The 22,286-nt window shown below is 37.0% G+C and overlaps 1 protein-coding gene across 2 annotated transcripts in view; it reads right to left on the minus strand.

Annotated features, from left to right (window-relative positions):
- Nucleotides 1-22,286, minus strand: part of APAF1 (apoptotic peptidase activating factor 1) — a 50,861-nt gene that overhangs the window by 23,600 nt on the left and 4,975 nt on the right. For both annotated transcript variants that reach the window (XM_063133723.1, XM_063133724.1), the window contains 14 exons: nucleotides 21,626-21,823; nucleotides 20,791-20,974; nucleotides 19,608-19,720; nucleotides 18,371-18,502; nucleotides 16,644-16,882; nucleotides 16,022-16,189; nucleotides 14,292-14,423; nucleotides 13,595-13,708; nucleotides 12,357-12,541; nucleotides 10,905-11,031; nucleotides 8,585-8,710; nucleotides 5,494-5,628; nucleotides 2,557-2,682; nucleotides 804-965 (listed from right to left, as the gene is read on the minus strand). In XM_063133723.1, the coding sequence (XP_062989793.1) occupies nucleotides 804-965; nucleotides 2,557-2,682; nucleotides 5,494-5,628; nucleotides 8,585-8,710; nucleotides 10,905-11,031; nucleotides 12,357-12,541; nucleotides 13,595-13,708; nucleotides 14,292-14,423; nucleotides 16,022-16,189; nucleotides 16,644-16,882; nucleotides 18,371-18,502; nucleotides 19,608-19,720; nucleotides 20,791-20,974; nucleotides 21,626-21,823 (2,141 nt within the window). The remainder of the gene's footprint in view (nucleotides 1-803; nucleotides 966-2,556; nucleotides 2,683-5,493; nucleotides 5,629-8,584; nucleotides 8,711-10,904; nucleotides 11,032-12,356; nucleotides 12,542-13,594; nucleotides 13,709-14,291; nucleotides 14,424-16,021; nucleotides 16,190-16,643; nucleotides 16,883-18,370; nucleotides 18,503-19,607; nucleotides 19,721-20,790; nucleotides 20,975-21,625; nucleotides 21,824-22,286) is intronic.

A 22,286-nucleotide genomic window follows, 5' to 3' on the forward strand; every position in this document is an offset into this window, starting at 1 on the left:
TAAGCAAACAAACAAACAGGGTGATCTTTTAATTGCATTTAAGAGACTGGGAGATGCTGTACGATTGCACACTCCTTCTACACTTTGCCTCACTCACCTCTTCTGTACAAATCCCCACCCACCTGCCTTAACTTCAGTAGAGCATTACAACAGAGGAGAGTTGCCTGCAGGTTAAGACTACTGGGTCAACTTAGCCAGCACTTGTTATTCAACTCCAATTCCTGGCTAAGAATCATTGTTAACCTCAAACGTGTTTAACATCAGTGCTGACATAAAACTTAATTGTGAAATGTCTTGTCTTGTGATGGGGTGGGATTGGGGTGGGTGAGGATGGACCCATTGCCTGGTAATCTTTAGCTGATTGATATCAAAAATTTGGTAGAGTAGGGACAAGTGGCACTCATTTCTTGTTGGACAAGACTGGACCTTAGCTAAGGCAGATTGCTTTGAGTTCACTAGGAAAATCCTATTATAATGTGGCTATCTCCCAGAGAGCGGGAGGAGAGAGTATGCATGAAGTCGGGTAACTGCACTGAAAACTGTTGTATGGAGATTAGCACTTGGCTAAAGGTTCTGCACTATGAGGTCTGGGGATGCATGATGCACTCTCCATGTTTTTATTGTCCTCTTCTCTTTCTGTTGTCCTTTTCTATCCCCACCCCATTTTAAAAAATGTGACACTTACTTCTGAGCAGACTCACATAACAGTCCAAAGAAAAAATAGCTTGAGCACACAGGATCGTCAAACACAAACTGAAAACAAGATGGTGACTCAGACCACTGACATAGTATCAAGTACTTACAAAAAGCTTATTTTTGGCTGCCGCCATTACTGTACTGCCATTAGATGACCAGGAACAACACTTCACTAACACTTCCACATCATCCTGGTATTCATCCACATTTCTGAAGAAGTCTCCTATGTCAATAGTTTTCAATTCGTTTGCTGAATGCACATACCAGAGCTTAAAAAAAAATCACAACATTAATTTTTTTTAAAAAGGTCAGTGTAGTAGAAGATAAAATTAATGCCAACTAGTGAATTTGAGAAATTCATTAAGAAATTGCAACACATTAAAATCAAGCCACTAAATTGATGTCAGGTTTTCTACAGCTAGCTTATTTGGACTGGTTTATCCTGACAATGTTGCCAAATAAAGAACACAGCAACCAAATGACATCTTGGGGAGGAATGCATTTTGTGAATGTGCATAAGAAATGATTATCAGCAAAGTAACAGGTGCAATGACAGTCACAGTTTGCACACGTCACAGTTTGTCCCGGCTCCTCATAAGTAACAGCGAGGAGCTGGGCACAGGGTACAGAGCTCCTCAGGAGCTCTGTGCCCATCAGGGGTGGGGTGGGGTGAGTGGGGAAATTTTAAGAAATACTCACTATTTGCGCATGAGCGCTCCTTCTTCTTTAAAAAAAACAAACAAAATGGCGGAGGCGATGTTGCGCGCCATGTATAAACCAGGGCAACGATCTCGCAATCATAAAATCGTGAGATTGCCTCCCTCCGACCCCCCTCATCTAGCTGAGGCCCAAGTGTGTTCTTATTTGCTGCATAGTCTCTTCTTGGGGTTCTGCTTCTTGGTCACAGCAAGTGTGACAGAATGTTAGTGAACTGGGTTTTATATAGAAAGACTTTGATCATCTATATTTAAGATGTGCCACTTTTTTATTGGCCACAGTGATTTTTCTTTTTACACATTTGAAATGTTTGTGAATAATCTATACTTTCCAGCTTCTCACTGGAAGCTTATAGCAGCAATTCAGGGCACCTTTTGTTGCTGATGTTGCAATGTTTAAGTGAGGAAATCCAGTTTCAGACATCTTTGAAAATCTCTTCAATCTAATCCACCTCAAAGGTATTTGTTGTGAGAATAAATGAGATAGTAAAGCACTTTATACTATGAGAGGTGTGTATTTTTCATGCATATTCTGCAGCACAAGTCCTACCATGGGCAGAGTGTGCAATGTCAGCACCACACAGGGGAGGGGTTGTGAACCAGCAAGCTGAAGAAAGTCTGACTGCTAATTACTTCCGAACTGCCCAAGCTGGAGGAAGGACAGATATGATATGTGGCAGAGTGTGAGGGAGGAATTTACCTGAATCAGGGGAATGGGCCAGACTATGTCCCTTGTTCTCCCCAAAATGGCTTTCTAAGCCCTAATAGCCAACTCATAACCTCAGTGAAAACATTATGTTTTAAAAGCTGTTGAGCAGTCTGATTACACATCAAAGCAATAAGATGACCACTTCATCATTGGGCAGAAAAATGACTGTGTGAACCAGTCCTTAAACCTTAGCCAGTAACACCCACTTTAGTATTTGCCTTCTTAGTTTGTCTTCCACTCTGTTCTTTTTCCTATAAGGGTGCAACAGTAAATAGACATGTACCTTCCCTACTCTGCAACAAGAAACCACGGGCACGATGCAGGATTGTAATTTTTTGCTTTTAAAAGCTTTGGGATTCCAGGGCAGAACACTACAAAATCAAAAGGGGCTTGAATCTGACGTTAAATGCTGCAATCAAGAGTCTCAAAGCTTACCTTTACTGTTCCATCTGCTGAGCAACTAGCCATATACTTGTCATCTGGTGAAAATCTGCAGTGGGTAACAGAACTTTCGTGGCCAAAGAACGTATTGCGACAGTAATTTTTGTTCAAATCCCAGAGCTGCAGAACGAGTGGGAAAGACAAAAACATTTAAGGATTTCTATATTAAACAGTAGGAAAGTTCTTAATTCAGTTCCCTTCTCATTCCCAGAATATTAACTGCATGACATAGCATGAATGAATGAATGAATAAATAAAAGGAAAAAGTTTGTAACTTGTTACTTTCCCTATAAACATGCAGTTTTTCCTGATCAATCTACATTTATTATGACTGGGTTTGGATGACATGTTGTGGCTCGTTGTGGTTTATTTATTTGTTTTATTTAATCCACAGCAACCACGAGCACATGTTACATATTCAACCTCCCCTTGGGGGTTGTCACATCATGCAAATCTGGCGAGTGTAGGTTATGAGAAGATTAAACAACCCTTGTATAGCCTAGAACAGACCGTAAGTTGCGTGAGGGTTATTTAACCCTCACATTACCAATGCTCACTGGGTTCACACTGCACGACAAGCCCCAAGCAGGTGTAGGATATTTAAAATGCTGGCTGCACTGGCTGCAGCTTCACCCTAGGTTAAATAACCCACAGTGGGCTGTTGTGTTCTGCAAACAGCCCCTATGTGTTCTAAAGTTTTAGAAATGAAGTCTATTTTGATTAGGAGAATGGAAGTTATGTTCTGTATTTGTCATTTTTCTTCTCTTTCTGTCTACCCATAAACACAGTGCCCTACCTCTACATTGTAAACAATGGCATCTTCAAATAAAGATGTCCCAAAACACTAGACAGATATGCAGACATGAAAGGAAACAGCAAGTTTTCCCTAAAGCCCAACCAGCAAGAGCTAAATAGAGATTGTTGAAATATGTCGCAAAAAGGCAAGCGGAGAATAAAAAGAGAGACACAAGAAAATATTCAGAAGTACCAACATCCATATTTATATATTAAAATTGTTTATAGATCATCCTTTTCTCCCTAATGGGACCTTTTTATTGTTTACACAATTAAAAAAACACTGTAAAAACAATAAAATGAACAGACACAAAAAGCAGCAGCAATATTAAATCAATAAAGGATATACTGAGCAAATACAGAAACTAAACTACTTCAAATTTCTTTTGGGAACACCTTGAACAATCACGTACCTAAACAATTGTTTTAATCTATCTTCTGAAGGCAAAGAGTCAGGAGGTAATCAGAGACCACATTTGCACATCACACTAAACCATACTTTAGCATAATTGTGAATACGCAGAACTATGTGACAGCAAGCTCAGCTTTGTGCATTCCCCCACCCCATTCCACACACTTCTGAATGATGAAATGAAGGAGTTTGGAAGCTTGCATTTAGTTGTGGTTTGTCATGTCTTCCAGACTAACAAACCATGGCAAACGTTGACTAGATGGTTTCAAAGAATTCAACTTCAAACCATGTGTTGTTGGCTTGTTTAAAGTAAGCATAGTTAAAATTAATCACAATTCTGGTTCCAAACAATACAGCAGGCTACGGTTAGACAAAAGCTTCTGAACCTCCTCCTCCCAGTCACAGGAGAGGGTGCACACAAGTTCCTCTGCAGCTAATTCCTGATCATTTGCACTATGCTATATCATGGCTTAGTGTGACATGCAAACATGGCATGAGTGTCCATAGTAAACATCTCTATAGCCTGAGTGCCACTGCTGAAAAGGCCCCATCTTGGGTGCTCTCACATCACTGCAAATGGGAGTAGGACATGGAGCAGGGTTTCCCCTGACAAGGAATAAAGGCATATAGGCTCACATGGGATAAGGCAATCCTTTAAATTTCAGTCACAAACCATTTATTGGAAAAAACCCATCTATAACGAGCAGAAACTATATTTATTTATTTGTTTGTGTTTTATAACCCACCATTCTACCAAAAAATGGCACGCAAGAAAGCGGCATGAAAGAAAGCATACAGGCACAACTAAAATTGATTAACGCATTAAAAAAGTAACTAAAATATACTAAAATCATAAGTTACAGAAAAATAAAAATAAAAACAGCACCCAGCTCAACACATCTTCTTAGAGGCCAAAGGCGTTCTTGAATAAAGTGGGTTTTGCCTGCTAGTGGAAAGGCAGCAGAAAGAGAGAACAAATGTAGCCTCCCTTGGAAGGGAGTTCCTCAGCCTGGGAGCAGCCACCGAAAAGTCAGTCTCTCAGGTGGCCAGCAAATAATAATAATAATAATAATAATAATAATAATAATAATAATAATAATAATAATAATAAAATTTCTTACCCGCCTCTCCGATTGGATCGAGGTGGGGAACAACAGCAGGCATAAAATATTGATTAAAAACATAGTATACACTGTTAAAAACATCCTAAAAGCATACTAAAAGTATCCTAAAATTCTACTGGATAGGCCTGCCAGAAGAGAACAGTCTTCACCGCTGAAGATAGTGGTCTTGAAAGAAAGACTTCTCTAGAAGATCTTAAGAACTGGGCAGGCTCATATGGGAGAAGGTAGTCTTTCAAATACCCTGGTCCCAAGATTTATAAGGCTTTATGGGTCATAATTGGCACTCTGGATCGTGCCTGGAAACAGAACTGTAGCCAGTGAAGCTGCTATCACATGCTCCCTGTGAACATGGAGTCCAAGTAAGAAAGCATATCAGTGTCTTCTGCAGAAAACTAGAACAGAAGAGTAACAGCTGTAAGGAAGCACAATTCTAATCTCCTCTCTAACTATAGCAAAACTAGGTAAACATGCAGAACCCAAGTGACCCCTAGTGGCAAAATCTAGGAACACCAGGACCTCAGATAGTTCAGTGAATTTGCTCTGTCTAATTATAATTGTAAAAGAAATGTGAATATAAATAGCTCAACCTTTTCTACTTACTTTAATAAAAGTGTCATTTGAACATGTAGCTAGTAGAAATGGTTGATGATCTGTGTTGTTAAACTGGCAGCAGTTGACCTGTTCTGCATGTTCTTCAAATAAATACACAAGCTGACCTGTTCTTGAATTCCAGACCTAAAAATAATTTTATGAGTAATTCAAATATATTCTAAAACATTTCTCCGATATGTAATATACACTCATTTGTATATGTGACAAATTATCTGAAATAAGTTTGCAAATACTGAATTCCTACATGCACTGAATTTCCTGTGATCTGTACATTTTAATCATGTTATAAATTGGCTAATGATTTTGTACATGCAACAGTAAGAGATTTGTTTAACCAAGAGCTATAGAAAACAGGATGAAAAGCAGCACAGATTCACTAATGGCAGATCATGCCAGGCAAATCTATTACCTTTCATCCTGTAATAAAATTAGTTTTCTAGACAAAGAATGGATCCTACTTGGATTTTAATACACCATTCCATATAGTACCAAATAAGAAATTATTACTAAAGCTGGGAAAGGTAGTCTCTATACATTCAGATGGGGAGGGTCCATAGCACAATGGTGGAGCACGTTTTGCAAACAGGAAGCCCCAGATCTGAGTCTCCAGTTAAAAAAACCAGGTAACAGGTGATAGGAAAGATTTCTGCCTGAGATTGTGGAGAGGTGGTGGTAATCAGTGTAGAAAACACTGGGTTAGACAGACTAGACTCTGTTCCTGTGGTCCTATTGGAAAAGCACTCACAAAATGTAAAGTTACAAAATGTTTAGCTAAAAGGTAAAATTTAAGTGCAAAAAAGAATTATCAAGTTCCTCCGTGTATTGGATTTGGTGTTGGAAGATAGCAAGGAGTGAAGTGTGAACTACACAGTGTCCTATATGGCATCTTTAGTGTACAGAGACCAGTATGGCCCTGTATACTGGATATTTTACTCTTTGCACACTGCATAAATAGTATTAGGGAGTCAGACAGTGAGATCTCACAGCTACATTACCTCATCTCTGAGATAAGGATGTTATTTCTACTCTCCCGTGAGAAACTGATGGAGAGTCCCCCCGCCGTTCTCCTGAGGAGAGTGATTTGTTTCCAAGCTTGTGTTTCTGCTGACAGTTTCTAGAACTTAGGAGAGACACCTTTAAAATCCAGCAGACTGGTTTACTCTTTCTTCTCACTTTGGGAATGTGAGCCTGCCCAGAGACTTGAGGTCCTTGGAATGACATCCCATTTCATCTAGGGAACTAATGAACACACAATTGAGGGGATTGTGTTCTACCAATTGCGGGGCATGTGTATGCTTTCTTTTGTATTTGTTGTTTATATTCTGCATACATATTCCAACTTTGTGTTCAATAAACTGTATGCCATTCTTTTACACAAGTGGTCTTGTTTCATCTTGGTAACCAAAGAATCTGTTTTGAGTGGGCCCTGAGTGGATCAGGTTTTCAGGTTAATACACTCAGGGATCAGTTTTGGGGCCTTTTTAGTGACCTCTATAAGAGATGAAGGAGTGTGTAGCTACTGTTTGCAGACGAATTAGAAGGCGCTGTTAATACAGATAATATACTTAAATACAAACAGATTGTAATATAGTACAAGTACAAAAGTATGTATCTGGAAAAAAAAACAATTTTGTTAGTGGCTAAGGGGCTCCTCTCTTGGAAATGTCAGTGATAGGTTTAGGTAGGGGAGATATGGATTCAAATACCAGCACAATCTTGACCTTTGATTGATGACCTTGAGAAGGTCACTATATCTCAGCCTAGGCTAGCTCATGGGCTTGTTATAAGGATAAAACAGGGCTGGGTGGAACAAGAACCATGTCTTCCCCCTTGATACCCTTGGAGGAAAAGCAGGATAAAATGGAATAAATGCGAACAATAAATAAATGACTACGTAGGAGAAAGATTTTGGGATATTTCTGCCATATCTGGGATCGGAGAAATTTTTCCCTAAATGAAATTTGGAACAAGTCTTGGGCTTTTTAGCATTCCCCTGCAGCATATGGCTTGGATCACTTGTGAGGATTGCATCTCAAGGTATTTGCTCTTTAAACACCTTTTTCTGTGTACCTGTAGAAATATGGTCACGCTTTACAAGTTGGATTGCATGACTTCATTAATGAAGCTCACTGGACATATTTTGAGATATGCTTTGGATTCTGTACAAAAAGTATTTTTTGATTCTGCGAGGAGACTAATTCCAAGTGATTAATGTATTTTAATTTCTCAGACCATGGGAATATCTTGTGAGTAAGGAATTCCCTCATTCAAATGTTACCTTAATTATGAATCATAAAGTAGCAAGCCACTTTCTCCATTTTCAGCTCTCTCTCACCTAATATGGTGACAATATCAGTTTATCTTATACAACTATTGTGATAATGTACTTGGAAGTGATCAGAGCTCCTAGGGGAAGAACTATATAAATACTAGGTATGATTCCTGCTGTTAGGCCTGCAAAGACTGAGGAGAATATTGATCATGCTGAAACATTTGAAAAAAATGAAAGCAATATTAAAAAAACCTGTATTTTATTAAATCAGGTAATATTTTTTAAAATTGTGGATAGCAAAGTATAAGCACACCGTGAAATGGCAGTGGCGACAAATCAGAAAGTTAGAATCTTATTCACATTAAATATAACAATGATTAAGACATCTCATCACATGAGGTTATACCAGATTAGAAGAATCTTGTAGTTCAGAAGATACTGGTCTATTCAGTTTCAGAATTTTACATGCATCTAACACATTCCTTTGGCAAAGGCGTTAAAAAATACCTACAGATGTTACTCTCTATGAAAGACATAGCAAAGAATATTGGATTTGTTTCAAACTTACCATTCTGTCCATGGAAGGATCTTCCATTCATGCAAAAAAGTCTTCCTGGATGGAATAGTAAGTTTGGATCTAATCCATCAAATTTATTAAAAATGTATTAGGCTGCAATTCTTTGTTTCAAACTTGTTTCTGATAGCTATGTATAGGATCGCACTGTTAGTTTCACAGTAACTACTGACAAAAACAGAACTAGTACATTAGGTTCAGAGGATAACTGGTTTGCCGTCATATTTGCTTACTTTTACTTTTTTATCCACAGAACAAGTGGCAACAAATTTGTCATCTGCTGAAAAAGCACAACAGAGTACTTCATCATCATGAGCTTTTACTTCCAGAAGCTTTTCTCCACTTTCAGCTTTAAATACCTATAAATACAATATAGCAATTACTAGGACATTCTACATTAACTTTAAACTATTTTCAAAGCATACTTTAAATAAGACATGATATTCATTTCTTAATTGTTCATGTATTTGAACATTTATTGATTCAAAAGGAAAAGATGGAAGGAGAAGAGATGTTCAATTTTCCACTCAATCCTAGCAATATTAAATGAAAACAGATATATTCCATAGAAGGTTATATAGATGATGCATGTTGGTCAACCAGTAACTCAGAACTGTTTGAGAAGAAATGAAGCTTCAAATATTTATAATACACAGAAAATCTAGTAATCCACATAAGGAGGCAAATTGTTCAGAAGCAAGGTTTACATGGAAACTAGACTGCAGACAATCTGCGTACATTATAGTTACATGTAATTAAAATCAACTGTAAAGGAAAGGAGGTGAGGATGACAGCTAAAGCTTAAAAATTAATGAGATTTCAAAGTTGTTGTTTTTTCTCTATGGTTAATTTTAGAGAAAGTTGAAATACTGTGTTCTAAAAATGTTTTAAAATAATAATGTATAAATTGTGAACTATACTGATGTGCTGTAAACAGTGAATTGAAAGTGATTTTGAACTTGTAGTTTAAGCTACAGAGATCCACTTAAACAAAATTAAAACACACACAACCAACACAAAGAATCATCCAGATAACGTAGGAATGAAAGAAAGAAAAAAGGTCTGTGGACAAATTCAGAATGGCTATGCTGGCATGGGCTGATGAGAAATGTAGGGTGGAACATCTGAAGGACAAAAGTTGTGCAGCCCTGAGAAATAACAATTTCTCTGAAGGGGGCGACACCAAGGCGAGGGCCTGTCCCCTTGTTTGTTTTCTTTTCTTCCCTACGGACTTATAATTTTGTTGTGTATTTTAAACTCCTTTAAAAAAACATTTCTTTTCCTATGTTTTAAAATGTATGTTTTAAACTTTGTAATACCGCCTTGAGGCCCAGTATTGGGCAAAAGGCGGGATACAAATAAATATAATAAATAAATAAATAAATAAACAATAATCCATGGTTTGACGTTACCAGAATAAGCTGTGGCAGGTGCCTGGCACTTCCCTCCCCCTCTGTTTTGGACATATAGGCAGGAGACTAGAAGCTTCTGATTCTTGTTTGCAGGAAACCATAGTTTGCTGTTTTGTATGATTGTGGAAATCGTGGTATTCCACATTTGACTTGCGCAAACAGGAATTTGCTGCAACTGGATAAAATGGCAAACTATAGTTATTCCAAAATAAGAAGCAGAACCTTCTAATCTTCTCTCTTCACATGTGAAGGAGAGAGTGAGCTGGAGCATGGGCATGCAGATCATTCACAATCCTCTGATCCATGGTTTAGAGGATTATCTGATTAGAGCTTCTTTGTGACATGAAGTTAAGCTTTTACTAAGTGTACTTCGAGATAGATGGCTCCTAGTGCTACTAATCGAAAGACATTGTGTTGCTATTCCACCTTTCTTACCACAGAACATTTATTATTTATTGTTTGTTTGTTACATTTATATCCCACCTTTCCTCCAATGAGCTCAAGGTGGCAAACATGATCCTCCTCCTCTGTATTTTACCCTATGAGGTAAATTAGGCACTGACTCAAAGTCACTCAGTGAGCTTCATGACTGGGTGGGTCTCTTGAGTCCCAGTCTAATACTCTAACCAGTACACCACACTGGCTCTCGGTTAAGGGGAGAAGAATAGAAGCAGAAGAAGGAAAACACAGGGAGGGTGCTGTTGCACCATGTCCTGCCTTGTTGGTCCCTGGCCGATGGCTGGTTGGCCACTGTGTGAACCAAGTGCTGGATTGGATGGACCCTTTGTCTGATCCAGCATCAGGGCACTTCTTATGTTCTTATGTCTGAATCCTCATAAAATCTATGAATGAGGCATGTTCAAAAGCACCTTCTATAGGATTCTACATCATTAGATGCATTCCAAATCAAATGGACACTGTTCAAAACCCAGTGTTCCAATCCCCCACCCACCTGTACTCTACTTGCTCCCCTGGAGATCCTCACATATAGATCACTCATTCCCTGCCACCACTAGCAGCAATGAAAGCGTGATCTCTATCAGGATGAACATGTCTGGCTCTGACCCCCAAACCAGCATTACATGCAGCCTTCAGGGCTGAAAAAGTGGTGCACCCCTACTATAGAGAGAGATAATCTTACCTGCAATGTTTTATCAGCTCCACATGAAGCTATTCTTTGCCTATCCCGGGAAAAACAAGCATGGTAAACGGCATCTGTATGTGGACTCACAACCAAACGGTACATGTTCTTCATGGATTTTTTATTCCTACATTATAGAAAAATAAAAAGGACAGCATTGTAATTCTTTCAGATTACAATTACATAAATTCTTTCATTTTAACAAACTGTACCAAGCCACATGTATACAAACACAGTACTTGTTATGCAAACAATTTTTATTTTTTATTTTATATATTTCAGGTTAACACATGCTTCAGGCAGCCATGTATACTACAATATTAAATTCTTTAGATGTCCATTTTAGTAACTAAAAGAATAAGAGAATTATTTAAGAATGCATTTGGTATTTCTACTATCTAGGAAGGTTCCTATATTTCATAATTTCCTAACTTAACTCTATGGAATTAAGTTCTTAAAATTTCTTGAGTATATTTTATTTGAAATATATTTATATGTATAACCACACATGATCCTCAATGAACCAAGAAGTATGATTCAAACAGTAAAACAGATGCACATTTGACCACTACCTTTGACAATTTACTTTAGACACTATTTTCTTACACAGAAATGCTATATAATCAAGAAATTTGTCACATTGAAATGAGCCACAATACGAAGTGATTTTAATGTATAGTTTTTAGTAATATCTGCATGTATGGGCAAATGATTACAACTGCTAATCTGCAAAAGTGTAAATGACCTTACTTGGCACTTATTAATACAATGATTTGTTGCCTGATAACTCTTTTATGTCAGCCAAGAAACTCCTGGGAGGAAACTGCTTGCAAAGGCATTGCAAGGTTAGCCATGCAGAAGAACTCTGAAGCCCCTTCTAGAAGTGCAGCAACAAATTAAACTTTTGAGCCAATAAATGAATTCCCAGAATAAAAGGAAACACATCAAGAGGGTGTCCATGGCCACAATGCTCCAATATTGCTTATTCATTCCATTTATTTAATAAATTTATCTACTGCTTACATAACTAAAAAATATCTTAAAGCAGTTTACAAAATCAGATATGTAAACAAAACATCATAATAAACACGAATGCTCATAGGTTAAAACATTTTAAACCAAAAATGAAGAGAAACAAACATCAACAGCAAAGTATGCCCAATATGAAATGCAGGTAGTTTCTTTCCTTCTCCTGTGAACTAGGGATTAGTGACAACCTTATAAAAAGGAAGCAAGCACTAACAACACCAGAATAATAGAGCAGGCAAGAAATGAAGAAGCCACTATTAAAAACAGAATATAAAACCTTCTGCACACACTTGAAAGACATGGACACACAAAAAGTTATTCTGTGGATTGTTATTAAAATGGATCAAGTGCTTCAACATAATTTTTGTTGTTGCTGTTGATTGGGATAGAAATGTTCTGCATGAAAAAATTGCATCTGCTTACATCCATTCCACATAAAAGGATCCTTTATCAAGTTCTCGCTGAGCTTGTAGTTTGGCTTGTCGATATACTTCAGAGCTTTCTGGTTGACAGAGTCCCAGCTGTACAATGTCTACAAACGGCTGTCGTCCAAGGAGGTGTCCATTTAAAGATAGAAATTCCTGGAAGTTTTCACATGCGATGGAATCCTGTGAACAAGATTTATCGTATAAATAAAAAAGTGAATCTGGACAGGATTATTATTTTTGTCATTTTATATATTTGTTCTTTTAGAGGCTGCATTAAGTAGAAGGTATCCTCCACTGACCGCTTAAGTTTTTATTATGGCAGATGATGATGATTGTATTTGTATCTCGCCTTTTCCCCAGTACTGGGATTCAAGGCGGTTTACAAGATTAAAAAATGTATAATTACAATACATAAATATAAATTTACAAAAGTTAAAATAGAATTAAACCTGAGGTAAAAATTTGTTTTTTTTAAAAAAAAATTAAAAACAGTAACAGATTAAAAAAATGCTGAAATTTTGATTGCACGTTCATAGGGGAAAGGAACTTTCTTCATTTTACCCTCTTCATTTTACCATGTATACTGATGGTGCTGTATTAAATGAGGTGTTCCTGGGGGTAGGGAGTAGACTGGAACATGGGTCTATGAGCTACCCCCACCCCCAGCTGTCCCTAGCCTCCTTCCCTTCCACTCGAGCTAAAATGTCTCCCACTTTGCATTGGATACTTGTAAGCCTCTGAGTTCAGAGGCTTATGAGTAGCCAGGGCGCATCCCATAGAATTGCACCCTAAAACAGCTTTATGCTGAGAAATCAAGTAAGGTATCATGCCAATTCCATTAAATAAAACAAAATATAATTATTACTGGTGGAAGGCTAGTTGGGCTTGCTGATCAGAAAGGGAAACAGGACCAACATTAATTGGGATGTTGGGAACCTGCCAAATATATTTGGAAGGCAACCTTTCCTCCAGACTCATCCTTTTAAATGAGTTATTAAAATAATCAAGATTTTTTTTATCTTTTCTAGAATGCAGATTCTCCAAAGGTCTTCAAAATAGCACCTATTCAACACAAGGCAATTTCCAGAATACCAACTATGTCAGAATTTGGAAAGAGCTATCACACCAAAATTACCTGCATTTAAAGTAAACAGCCATTACATCTACTACCCATTTTTTCCTGAATAAAGTACAAGTTATCCTAAGTATAGTTGCTCATTTATCATACCATACCTTTTGATCCAATATTTCTCTATATTCAACATATTCATGAATCAAATGAGCAGGCCCTACCAATTCTGTTTTGCTTTTAATCCAGTCTAGTGAAAACATAAGAGCACAGAGTTCCTATGAGAAAAAAGTAAAGAAAAATATACTGTTTGCAAGTTATATTTAGTGTTACTTTAAACTGTTATTTAGTTCTGCATTTTCAGGAACAAGAGTGAACTCATTTATTATCATGTTCCAAAATTCCATCAAAAAACAGACTTAGAAAATAATACTGCCAGGCACTACTGAACATACTTTTCCATTATCCACATATCTGACATGACTGGCCAGCTAACAGTTTTTCAAATTCATTCTCATGTGAACCTTTAAATAAACCTTAAACAAATGTTTTCCTTGGCATGTTACTCCAAGTTTCACAGACAACTTGTTACCATTCAATTTACCATGTGCTCACGGCATTGGTAAAGTATGTGAATCTTTTGCAATGGATCACAGCAGAATATATTTTACTTAAAAGGAGTGCATGTGAAAGTATATTTAAAAACAATTCACAGTCATAGAATCAAAAAGCCTTTTCCATTTACTTAAGCTTCTTTACAAAATTTTGTAAAAAAAAAAGGTAAGAAAGAACTGAACTGTCAGAAAATAGTCTTCTATTACATGCAGAAGTATACAAAGACTGCCATCAACATAAACTTACACTTTGCATATTGGCACTAGCCATATGGTAAGCCAGAAAGTTATACCAGTACATGCAGTCCTCTTCTGACGGAGACGGTATATACTGTTTGTAATATTTCTTGTACTGATGAACTACGTTTTTATGTAGCACCTACAAAAATTAAATTATTATTAATACAACACCCTTATTTAAAATATTAATTTTTACTTTGTAAAGACATTGAATTAAAATAACTGAAAATGTTCAATTACACAAATAATGGAACCCTTTGGAGTTATGACTGATCCCTGCTCTCTCTTCAATCAGGAAGCAGGTCAAGACACATTTTTCTAACTTGGCTTTTTAAATTGTTATGGTTATTATGGCTTTTTAAGGTTGTTTTACTCTTTTATTATGTTTTTATTCTCCTGTTTGTTAGTTTCTCATGGGCAACTCATTGGCCACTGTTTGAACAGAATGCTGGACTAGATGGACCCTTGGTCTGATCCAGCATGGCTCTTTTTATGTTATGTTGGGTTATAAGAACATAAGAAGAGCCAAGCTGGATCAGACCAAAGGGCCATCTAGTCCAGTACTCTGTTCACACAGTGGCCAACCAGCTGTTGACCAGGGACTCAAACGCAGGACATGGTGCTACAGCACCCTCGCACCCATGATCCACAGCAACTGATGTATATAGGCTTACTGCTTCTGATATTATGGTTATGGTTTTTATTTTCTGAAATCATTGTAAGCTGCCTTGGTTGGCTTCAAAAAGGCAGGATAGAAATACAATCAATCAATAGTCTTCTGTCCCACATCCCAAGCTTAAAATTGGAAAGAGAAGCAGGTTTCCTCCTGATCTCGTGCTATGTTCCAGACATAGGATGTGTTCAGGGACAATACCCAGTCCCTTGCAACAACAAACTTTTGGTTGGCCAATAAGACCAGCCAAATTTATTGATACCCAAGTTTAGAATCCAAGAAAGGTATCAGTATTAATTACCTGCAATTTGGTGCACAATTATTAATGCTAAAGTCTCATTCAAACCAGCTACAATATATACAGATAAGTATAAGCAATATACCAAAATCTGCAATCGTACAGATTATGCAGTTGATTATCCAGTTGATGAGACAGCCACTCACAGCCTGTCCAAAAATGGATGAATGAGCACACAGAACTGCCCCAAACAGTGAAATCAATCTAAAACCACTTAATCGAGCAAGAGCTTTCAGGCACCTAAGGAGCCACTGGACTGAGCGTTAAAAAATTAATCACAACACATATATTTTAAAAACCACTTCGCTATATTTCTGTAATACCCAAAGCGTTTAACGAAGTATTCTAGAACTATACCTTAAAGAAGCGGCATTAATTTATTTTCATAATATTTTATATCAAAGAGTTTGGAGAAGTTCAGAAGAATCAATTTTACAAACTTTTGCTTAATTGTTAGTAAGTACAAAAAAATCTCCAAAAGGTTGTCCTCCCCCATTTTGTTTTGCTCAGTAGTGGGAAACATGCAAGAAATACACATCGTATAGTATAATGATACTATATAGGATGACTGTTAGACCAAACATTTTAGAGTGAACTATCAAAGTAGTTTTAAAAGTTGAATTAATATTCAACTAATAGGTACAGTTTTAAATCTATTCATACTAGGTACTTGCAGTACAAATAATACATTTTGCATACAGTATAGATTAATTTCTGTGTTTTGATATATCCAAGATATGTCAGTATTAAAAATTAAAATACATACTTGAAGCTGACATCGATTCTTCTCAGTAAGAAAATCAAGCTGAAGATCATGCAAATAATAATGGAATGATTTCCCATTCCGATCACAAAACAGAAGAGATTTGTTAACAAATTCTTGCAGTATGTCTTCAACTTCTTCAGTCTCCATATCCCAAAGAATACAGAATACCTAAAATGCATTTTAAAACAAAGAACTGGTAAAAAGTAGCAAATACTGTTGTTGAAAATCTACTTAACACAAAATATATATGCAAACAAATAAAATCCATATACAACCAAAAAAACCTATAACCATCCTGAAAGTGAACAGTAAGGTGCTTTTGAAACAGCCCCACATCTGTGCCTGCATGGATTCATTGAGCAGCAGAACAGGACTAGAGACTTTGGATAAGCCATAACTGTGATAGTGGCAAGACACTAAGGGAAGAAGTTTTGTCAAGGATGCGCCGGTCCTAAAGACACTCACAATTAAAGCATCAAGGCCGCCCTACAAAGCTTGGAATGGAGCATTACTTCAGACCCAGATTTCTGAAAATCTTTATTTTAAATATTCACGAAGATGTCACAATTCCCATCATATATTAAAATTCTTAAAACCAGAATTACTTTAAAATGAAGTTTACCTTTGAAGGCACTTTAACATCCTTTTGAAGGACAGAAAGATCTCTGTAATAATCTTTAAAATCTTCTGACAACATTTCGACACTTATGGACATTGCTTCATCAAGTGCATCGTAATCATAAGAAGACGATTTCCTTATTCTTTTAAACTGTTTATTTTGAAGTTGTTTAAGGTAGTATTCCCAGCGATTGGGAAAGTCTCGTAATAATGCTCCTATCAAAGACACCACAAGAGGAGAACCTAAAATACAGGAATAGGTTAAAACATTAAATGAAAATAAAAACTTGAATAACAAAGGGAGCTATTGTTTTTTGAAGGAGCTACTGAGGAAAGCAAAGGCTACTTCTCATTTCTATGAAAAGTACAAAGAGAACAGAACACAAAAATAGTAAAAATTCACATGGCTGAAAAGACTGTCCCTAATATATAAGGTGCCTGAAAGCAGTTGCGTGCTTTCAGGCACCTTATATATCAGTCATTTAAAAACTACTGCCTTCTATTTATTTGTGAAAAGACTGTCCCAACATACAAAGCCAAAGCGTAAAACACCCATCTAAGGAGCAAGTGGTGGCTTCAGAACTTTAGGACTCCACAGACTTTGCAGTAGAAGTTCATGTCACTTTCCCCCCCAAACCACAGCAGCCCATACATGGTTAGAAAGAAGGGCTAAAGCTCAGTGGAAGAGCACATGCTTTGCATGCAAAAGTTCCTAGGTTCAATCCCCAGGACCTTTAGGGATGGCTGGAAAATTTCTGACTGAAACTTCGGAGAGCCATTAACAGTCAGCGTCAACAACACTGCGCTAGGTGGACCAATGGTCTGATTGAGTATAAGACAATATCCTATGTTCCCATGCTAATAACTTCCCATTTCAGAAAAGGGTACTGTCTCCTTCTGTTGCTTTAAAATGCCAAGTTTGAGAAGTTGCAGCCAACCCCAGGTCCATTTGCATCCTTACTTGCAGAGAGATAGAAGGCAATTACAAAACAAGCTCAGGGAAGACATCCTAAAGAATTTCAACATGACACAATTAGTGGCCCTCCAGATGTTCTGGCCTACAACTTTCAACATTCCTTAACATTAGTTATGCTGGCTAGGGCTAAAGGGAGTTGTAGGCCAAAATATCTGGATGGCTACAAGTTGACCCCACCCATGCTCTATAAGAACCAAGACTTGATTGTACAAGATAGTGCGATTGGGGAATGGGGGTTATCAGAGAGGGCACAAAGGATGGGAGACAAACATCATGTTTCTGTTCTCCAGCTATTAAATTATATGTTGAAGCAAGTGTAATCTTGCCCTTTTTTAAAATATGAAAATGCTAGATGAATTGCTTAGTGCACAACCTTTTTGATCTGAGAGCCACATTGGGTGCCTGCCAGGGTAGTAGGGAACAAAAACACTCCCATGCTAAAGATGCACGCTCATATTACCCTTGACATGCACACACGTACACACACACTTCCCACCCACCCAGACAGGGCTTTTTCTTGCTAGTGCCAGCAAAGGATGTCATTTCCCCTAGCTAGCACTAACAAGGGAAACTCTGAATGGGGTCCCCACAGCTGCATGGGCCATGCTGGAAGAAGCTGAGGACTGCACACACCCTTAGTCTAGAAGATACGAGATAAAAAACAAGAGTAAAAATGGCATTTATGCAGATATGGTTTGAAAAGCTATTACTATGTTTGACAGGCAGGGCAATATAAAATAAAATGAAATTCTAACCTTTGCATTCTCTCACAATACTGTCAGCTTTTTCTGGCAGCTTTGTTATTTCCATATTAACAAATAGGGATAATATTTCAAGTGCTTTTTCATGCGTTAGACCACTTTCCACAGGAACTTCATATTTACTGCCTGGGTGTAGGGTTAAAATTCAAAGTTAGAAAGAACATATTTAATTTAATGAACACAACATAGTGAATTTATGTAGTGCTTAAAACTTTCATAATTTAATTTTAACCATGCTTGGTTAAAAAGTGTTTTATCCTATCATATTTCTCCCAAGATAGTTTGAAGCTATGTATTCAAATGACTTTACAAAATGTGTTACCCATTTGCCATTTAAATATAGGTTCCCCTTATCCACAGCTCTATATAAACACCAATGTGTACCTGAAGACTCATATGTACCTAAGGGAAATGAATGGATTTGTCTGCTCCACCAATTAAATTGGACAGGCTTTGCAGGTCAGGTGCACACACACCTCAATAAGATTGGCATAAGGGGCTGCAAAGATGGATTAAACCAGTGCTGACATGTGGTCCGACAGGATCTCTATGCAGCCCACTACCACTTCTCTTATCAGATGTAAGATACATATTGCCACTCTCTATTAATCAACTGGTCTCAGATGTGTCACACAAAAGCCCAGAGAGTATTACATAATCACATTATACGCAGTAGAGATCCACAAATGTCCTCACATATTTTAAGTCTCCAGATTTTCTGGTCCTATCTTGACAACAATACCAATCCTCATGAACATTGCAAAAACAACATCATAAACCCAGTTGTGATGCATAGAACGAAAAAAGCCAAAAGAAACTAGCAGTTACCATGTACACAGAATCTTCCAAGTCTCATCCCTCCCACCAATGTGGGAGTCATGATTAAATGTTTAACATTGTTTTTTAAACTTTCAACGAGAGCAGCTTCATTTTTATTAATAACTTCTTAAATATTTGTTCCATACTACAATTTATATTGCCATTTTATTCACCTTTTACCATATCTTGTCTAACTAGAATGACACAATATTCATTTTTTTGTATTTTTAACATTTCTAAATTCTAAACAGATACTGTAAGCTATGTTTCAAGGACATGCACTGCTAGGAATTAAGAAATGTTAATGGTAGCCATGGCAATACAAGTCACACTATTATTTGAAGTACTATGCATGAAAACCTGAAATAAGTTGGAATTAAAAAAGAGGGAATGGGGGGACACACATCCTTACCAGTTACAGAGTCTGTTACACTCCTGTCCCTACTGGTGATAAGAACCTGGAAATTACTATCAAAGGCTTTTAATAGCCAGGAATCCCAAATGTCATCGAGCACCAAGAGAGACCTATTACAAAAATAGATGGTAAACTTGGAGTTAATGTGCATGCCTGTTTTATTAAGTTGTTAACATGTTAAGAACCAGTAAACTTTACATTTTGAATACTTCATTTTGCAAAAGCATTACCTTCTGGAGTGAATTCTTGTCAGGAATAACTCTTGAGGCTTTTACTAAGTTGTAGCAATTTTATATTTAAGGGAACATTTTCTAGGTACTTTACATTTATTAAACTTGTATTGAGTTGAAAGACATGCTAATATTGTACTTAATGGAAGACTCACTTGAACACCACATTTTTTCACACTCTGCACTGACACAGAACAATTTGTTAAAAGATAACTGCTATGGGAAAATAATTAGTTATATATAGGTATATGTCAAGAAATACACAAGGGGGAAAACATTAATTCCATTACATTTTGAATTCAAGTCTGAGTTGGGATCAATAAAAAAGGACTGCTGGGGGCAGTGGTGGAATAGTAATACTGAATCACTTAATGCAAGAATAAAAAAGCAGTGAGGAATTCTATTTTAGACTGACATGAGAATATTACTGTTAGCACACTTATAGCATTAATCATATATTAAATATTAGGGAATGTATGGAACAATGCAACTTAAGAAATCTGAACAACCTAAATCTACCACTTATGCCCTTCATCATAATTCTGTGTTTGTATGATTTATTTATTGAAGGCATTTTTACCCTTAAATGTAATTAAGATGCAATATATTTTACCCTCCTCTTCAACAAGACTGATAGAGCAGTTTATAGATTTGTATTATTTATTATCTAATGGAAGATAGATTATCCTTCAAAGGCAGTTCACAATAGTCAATAAAACATAATAAGACCATGTTAAAACATTAAAATATTAAAACATGATTACACACATTAATCAACTTGCATAGCTATCCAGTTCTTTGATTTATTTGCTACAGCCTGTGTACGCTGGAATGTCAAAGAAGACAGAACATCTGCATATGTTATGTACAAGTTTGAAACAGACACAACACAATTCTAGTCAAGTTGACAAAGTGAAAAATTTCAAATATTACTTTTTTACTGACAGTACCTTGGGTATTTGCGCAAAAGCAACAAACGAAGGCGATCTTTAGCTTCCTCAATATTAAGTGGTGGCCTCTGTGAATAAGTGAAGTCCTGGTCTAATCTCAGACAAAGATTTTGGAGTTTCATTAACAGTCCTGCCTTGTCTTGTTTGCCAACAGAAACCCAATGCACTCCTCCTGGGAAACAAGCTGCCAGGTTGAAATCAATATATCAGAATGAACATGAATGCTTAAACCAAAACCAAATTCATCCAGCTTCTTTAAGAACAATCAGGCTAAGGGAAAGTCTTAAGAACTGGTGCCAGAATTTGCTTGTTTTCCTCTTCCCTTCCTATCCTCTTTTTCTTTTAGGTCATGTCTTTTAGACCAAGAGTGAGGAGCTTTTTTTGACCTAAGGGCCACAGTTCCTTTGAGGAAGCTTTTGTGTGCCGCTTCCTGTCATGGGTGCCCCTTGTAAGAATCGAGTGGGATCAAAGTGGGTGGGACGATCTTACTTCATTTTATATACATACAAGCATGGATTCTCACACACAACTACTCACACCCCCCTCTCATGTGGCCATTAGGCTTTTTAAAAAACCTTTCATTGGCACCAATGGAGGCTTTTCAAAACTCTGATTGCAATGTAGTGAAGCTATTTTTGAAGGCTGATGGTTGTTGCAGCGTTCCAGAAGGTTTGCTTTTCCTTTCCCAGCAGCAACCCCTCTTCCCACTTTCTTGAAAACAGCAAGTAGACTTTCAAAACGCCTCCGCTGGAAGCTTTTTAAAAGTATGCTTTGTAGTAACTCGTAGCATGTAAAACTAACATCTATATTATTGATAAAACACAATTACAAATACCTTTCAAAAGACTGTTATCACGTAGGGCTTCTGCTGCCAAAACAGACTTTCCACAGCCTGCCATCCCATAAACAACAACCCATCCTGGATCACTTTTTAACTTATATAGTTTCTGTTGTATTTTTTCTGTTAGTTCTTGACGAGTGACAAACACTACTGGTCGCTGTGGAACTCCACCTTCACAGAGGACAGTCTTAACTTAAATTCAGAAACAGCAAACAGATGCAAAAAAATGAAAGGTAATTTATTTAAGATTATGATCAGTTATTCTTTTTTACTTTAAAGTATCAATCAGAAGTATTAGATGAACAGCTTCAATACACAGCATGACTTCACATGATAATTCTTCTGTTTAGGCTATCACTAAGAATAAAATAACTACCAAGTGTGTAAATGTAGCATCTGGGCTCTTTAAAGGGTACAAGGATCACAATAATCAGCTGTTTGTTGGAAAGAGATACGCCTGGTAAAGGAAATGAATCCAGCCCTGTACCCCTTCCAGAACAGCCTTACCAGAAGGAAGTATTGCATTTACAGAACTGTAATGTATTAGTAGACATAAAAATAAGTTATACTGATAGAATCTCTTTTCCAAATATGTTACAATAACAGTTTGAAAATTAAAGAACTTGTGCATATTACAACCCTATTGTTGGAAAAT

Source organism: Elgaria multicarinata, chromosome 9 (genome assembly GCF_023053635.1).
Source record: "Elgaria multicarinata webbii isolate HBS135686 ecotype San Diego chromosome 9, rElgMul1.1.pri, whole genome shotgun sequence".
Lineage (NCBI taxonomy): Eukaryota > Metazoa > Chordata > Lepidosauria > Squamata > Anguidae > Elgaria > Elgaria multicarinata.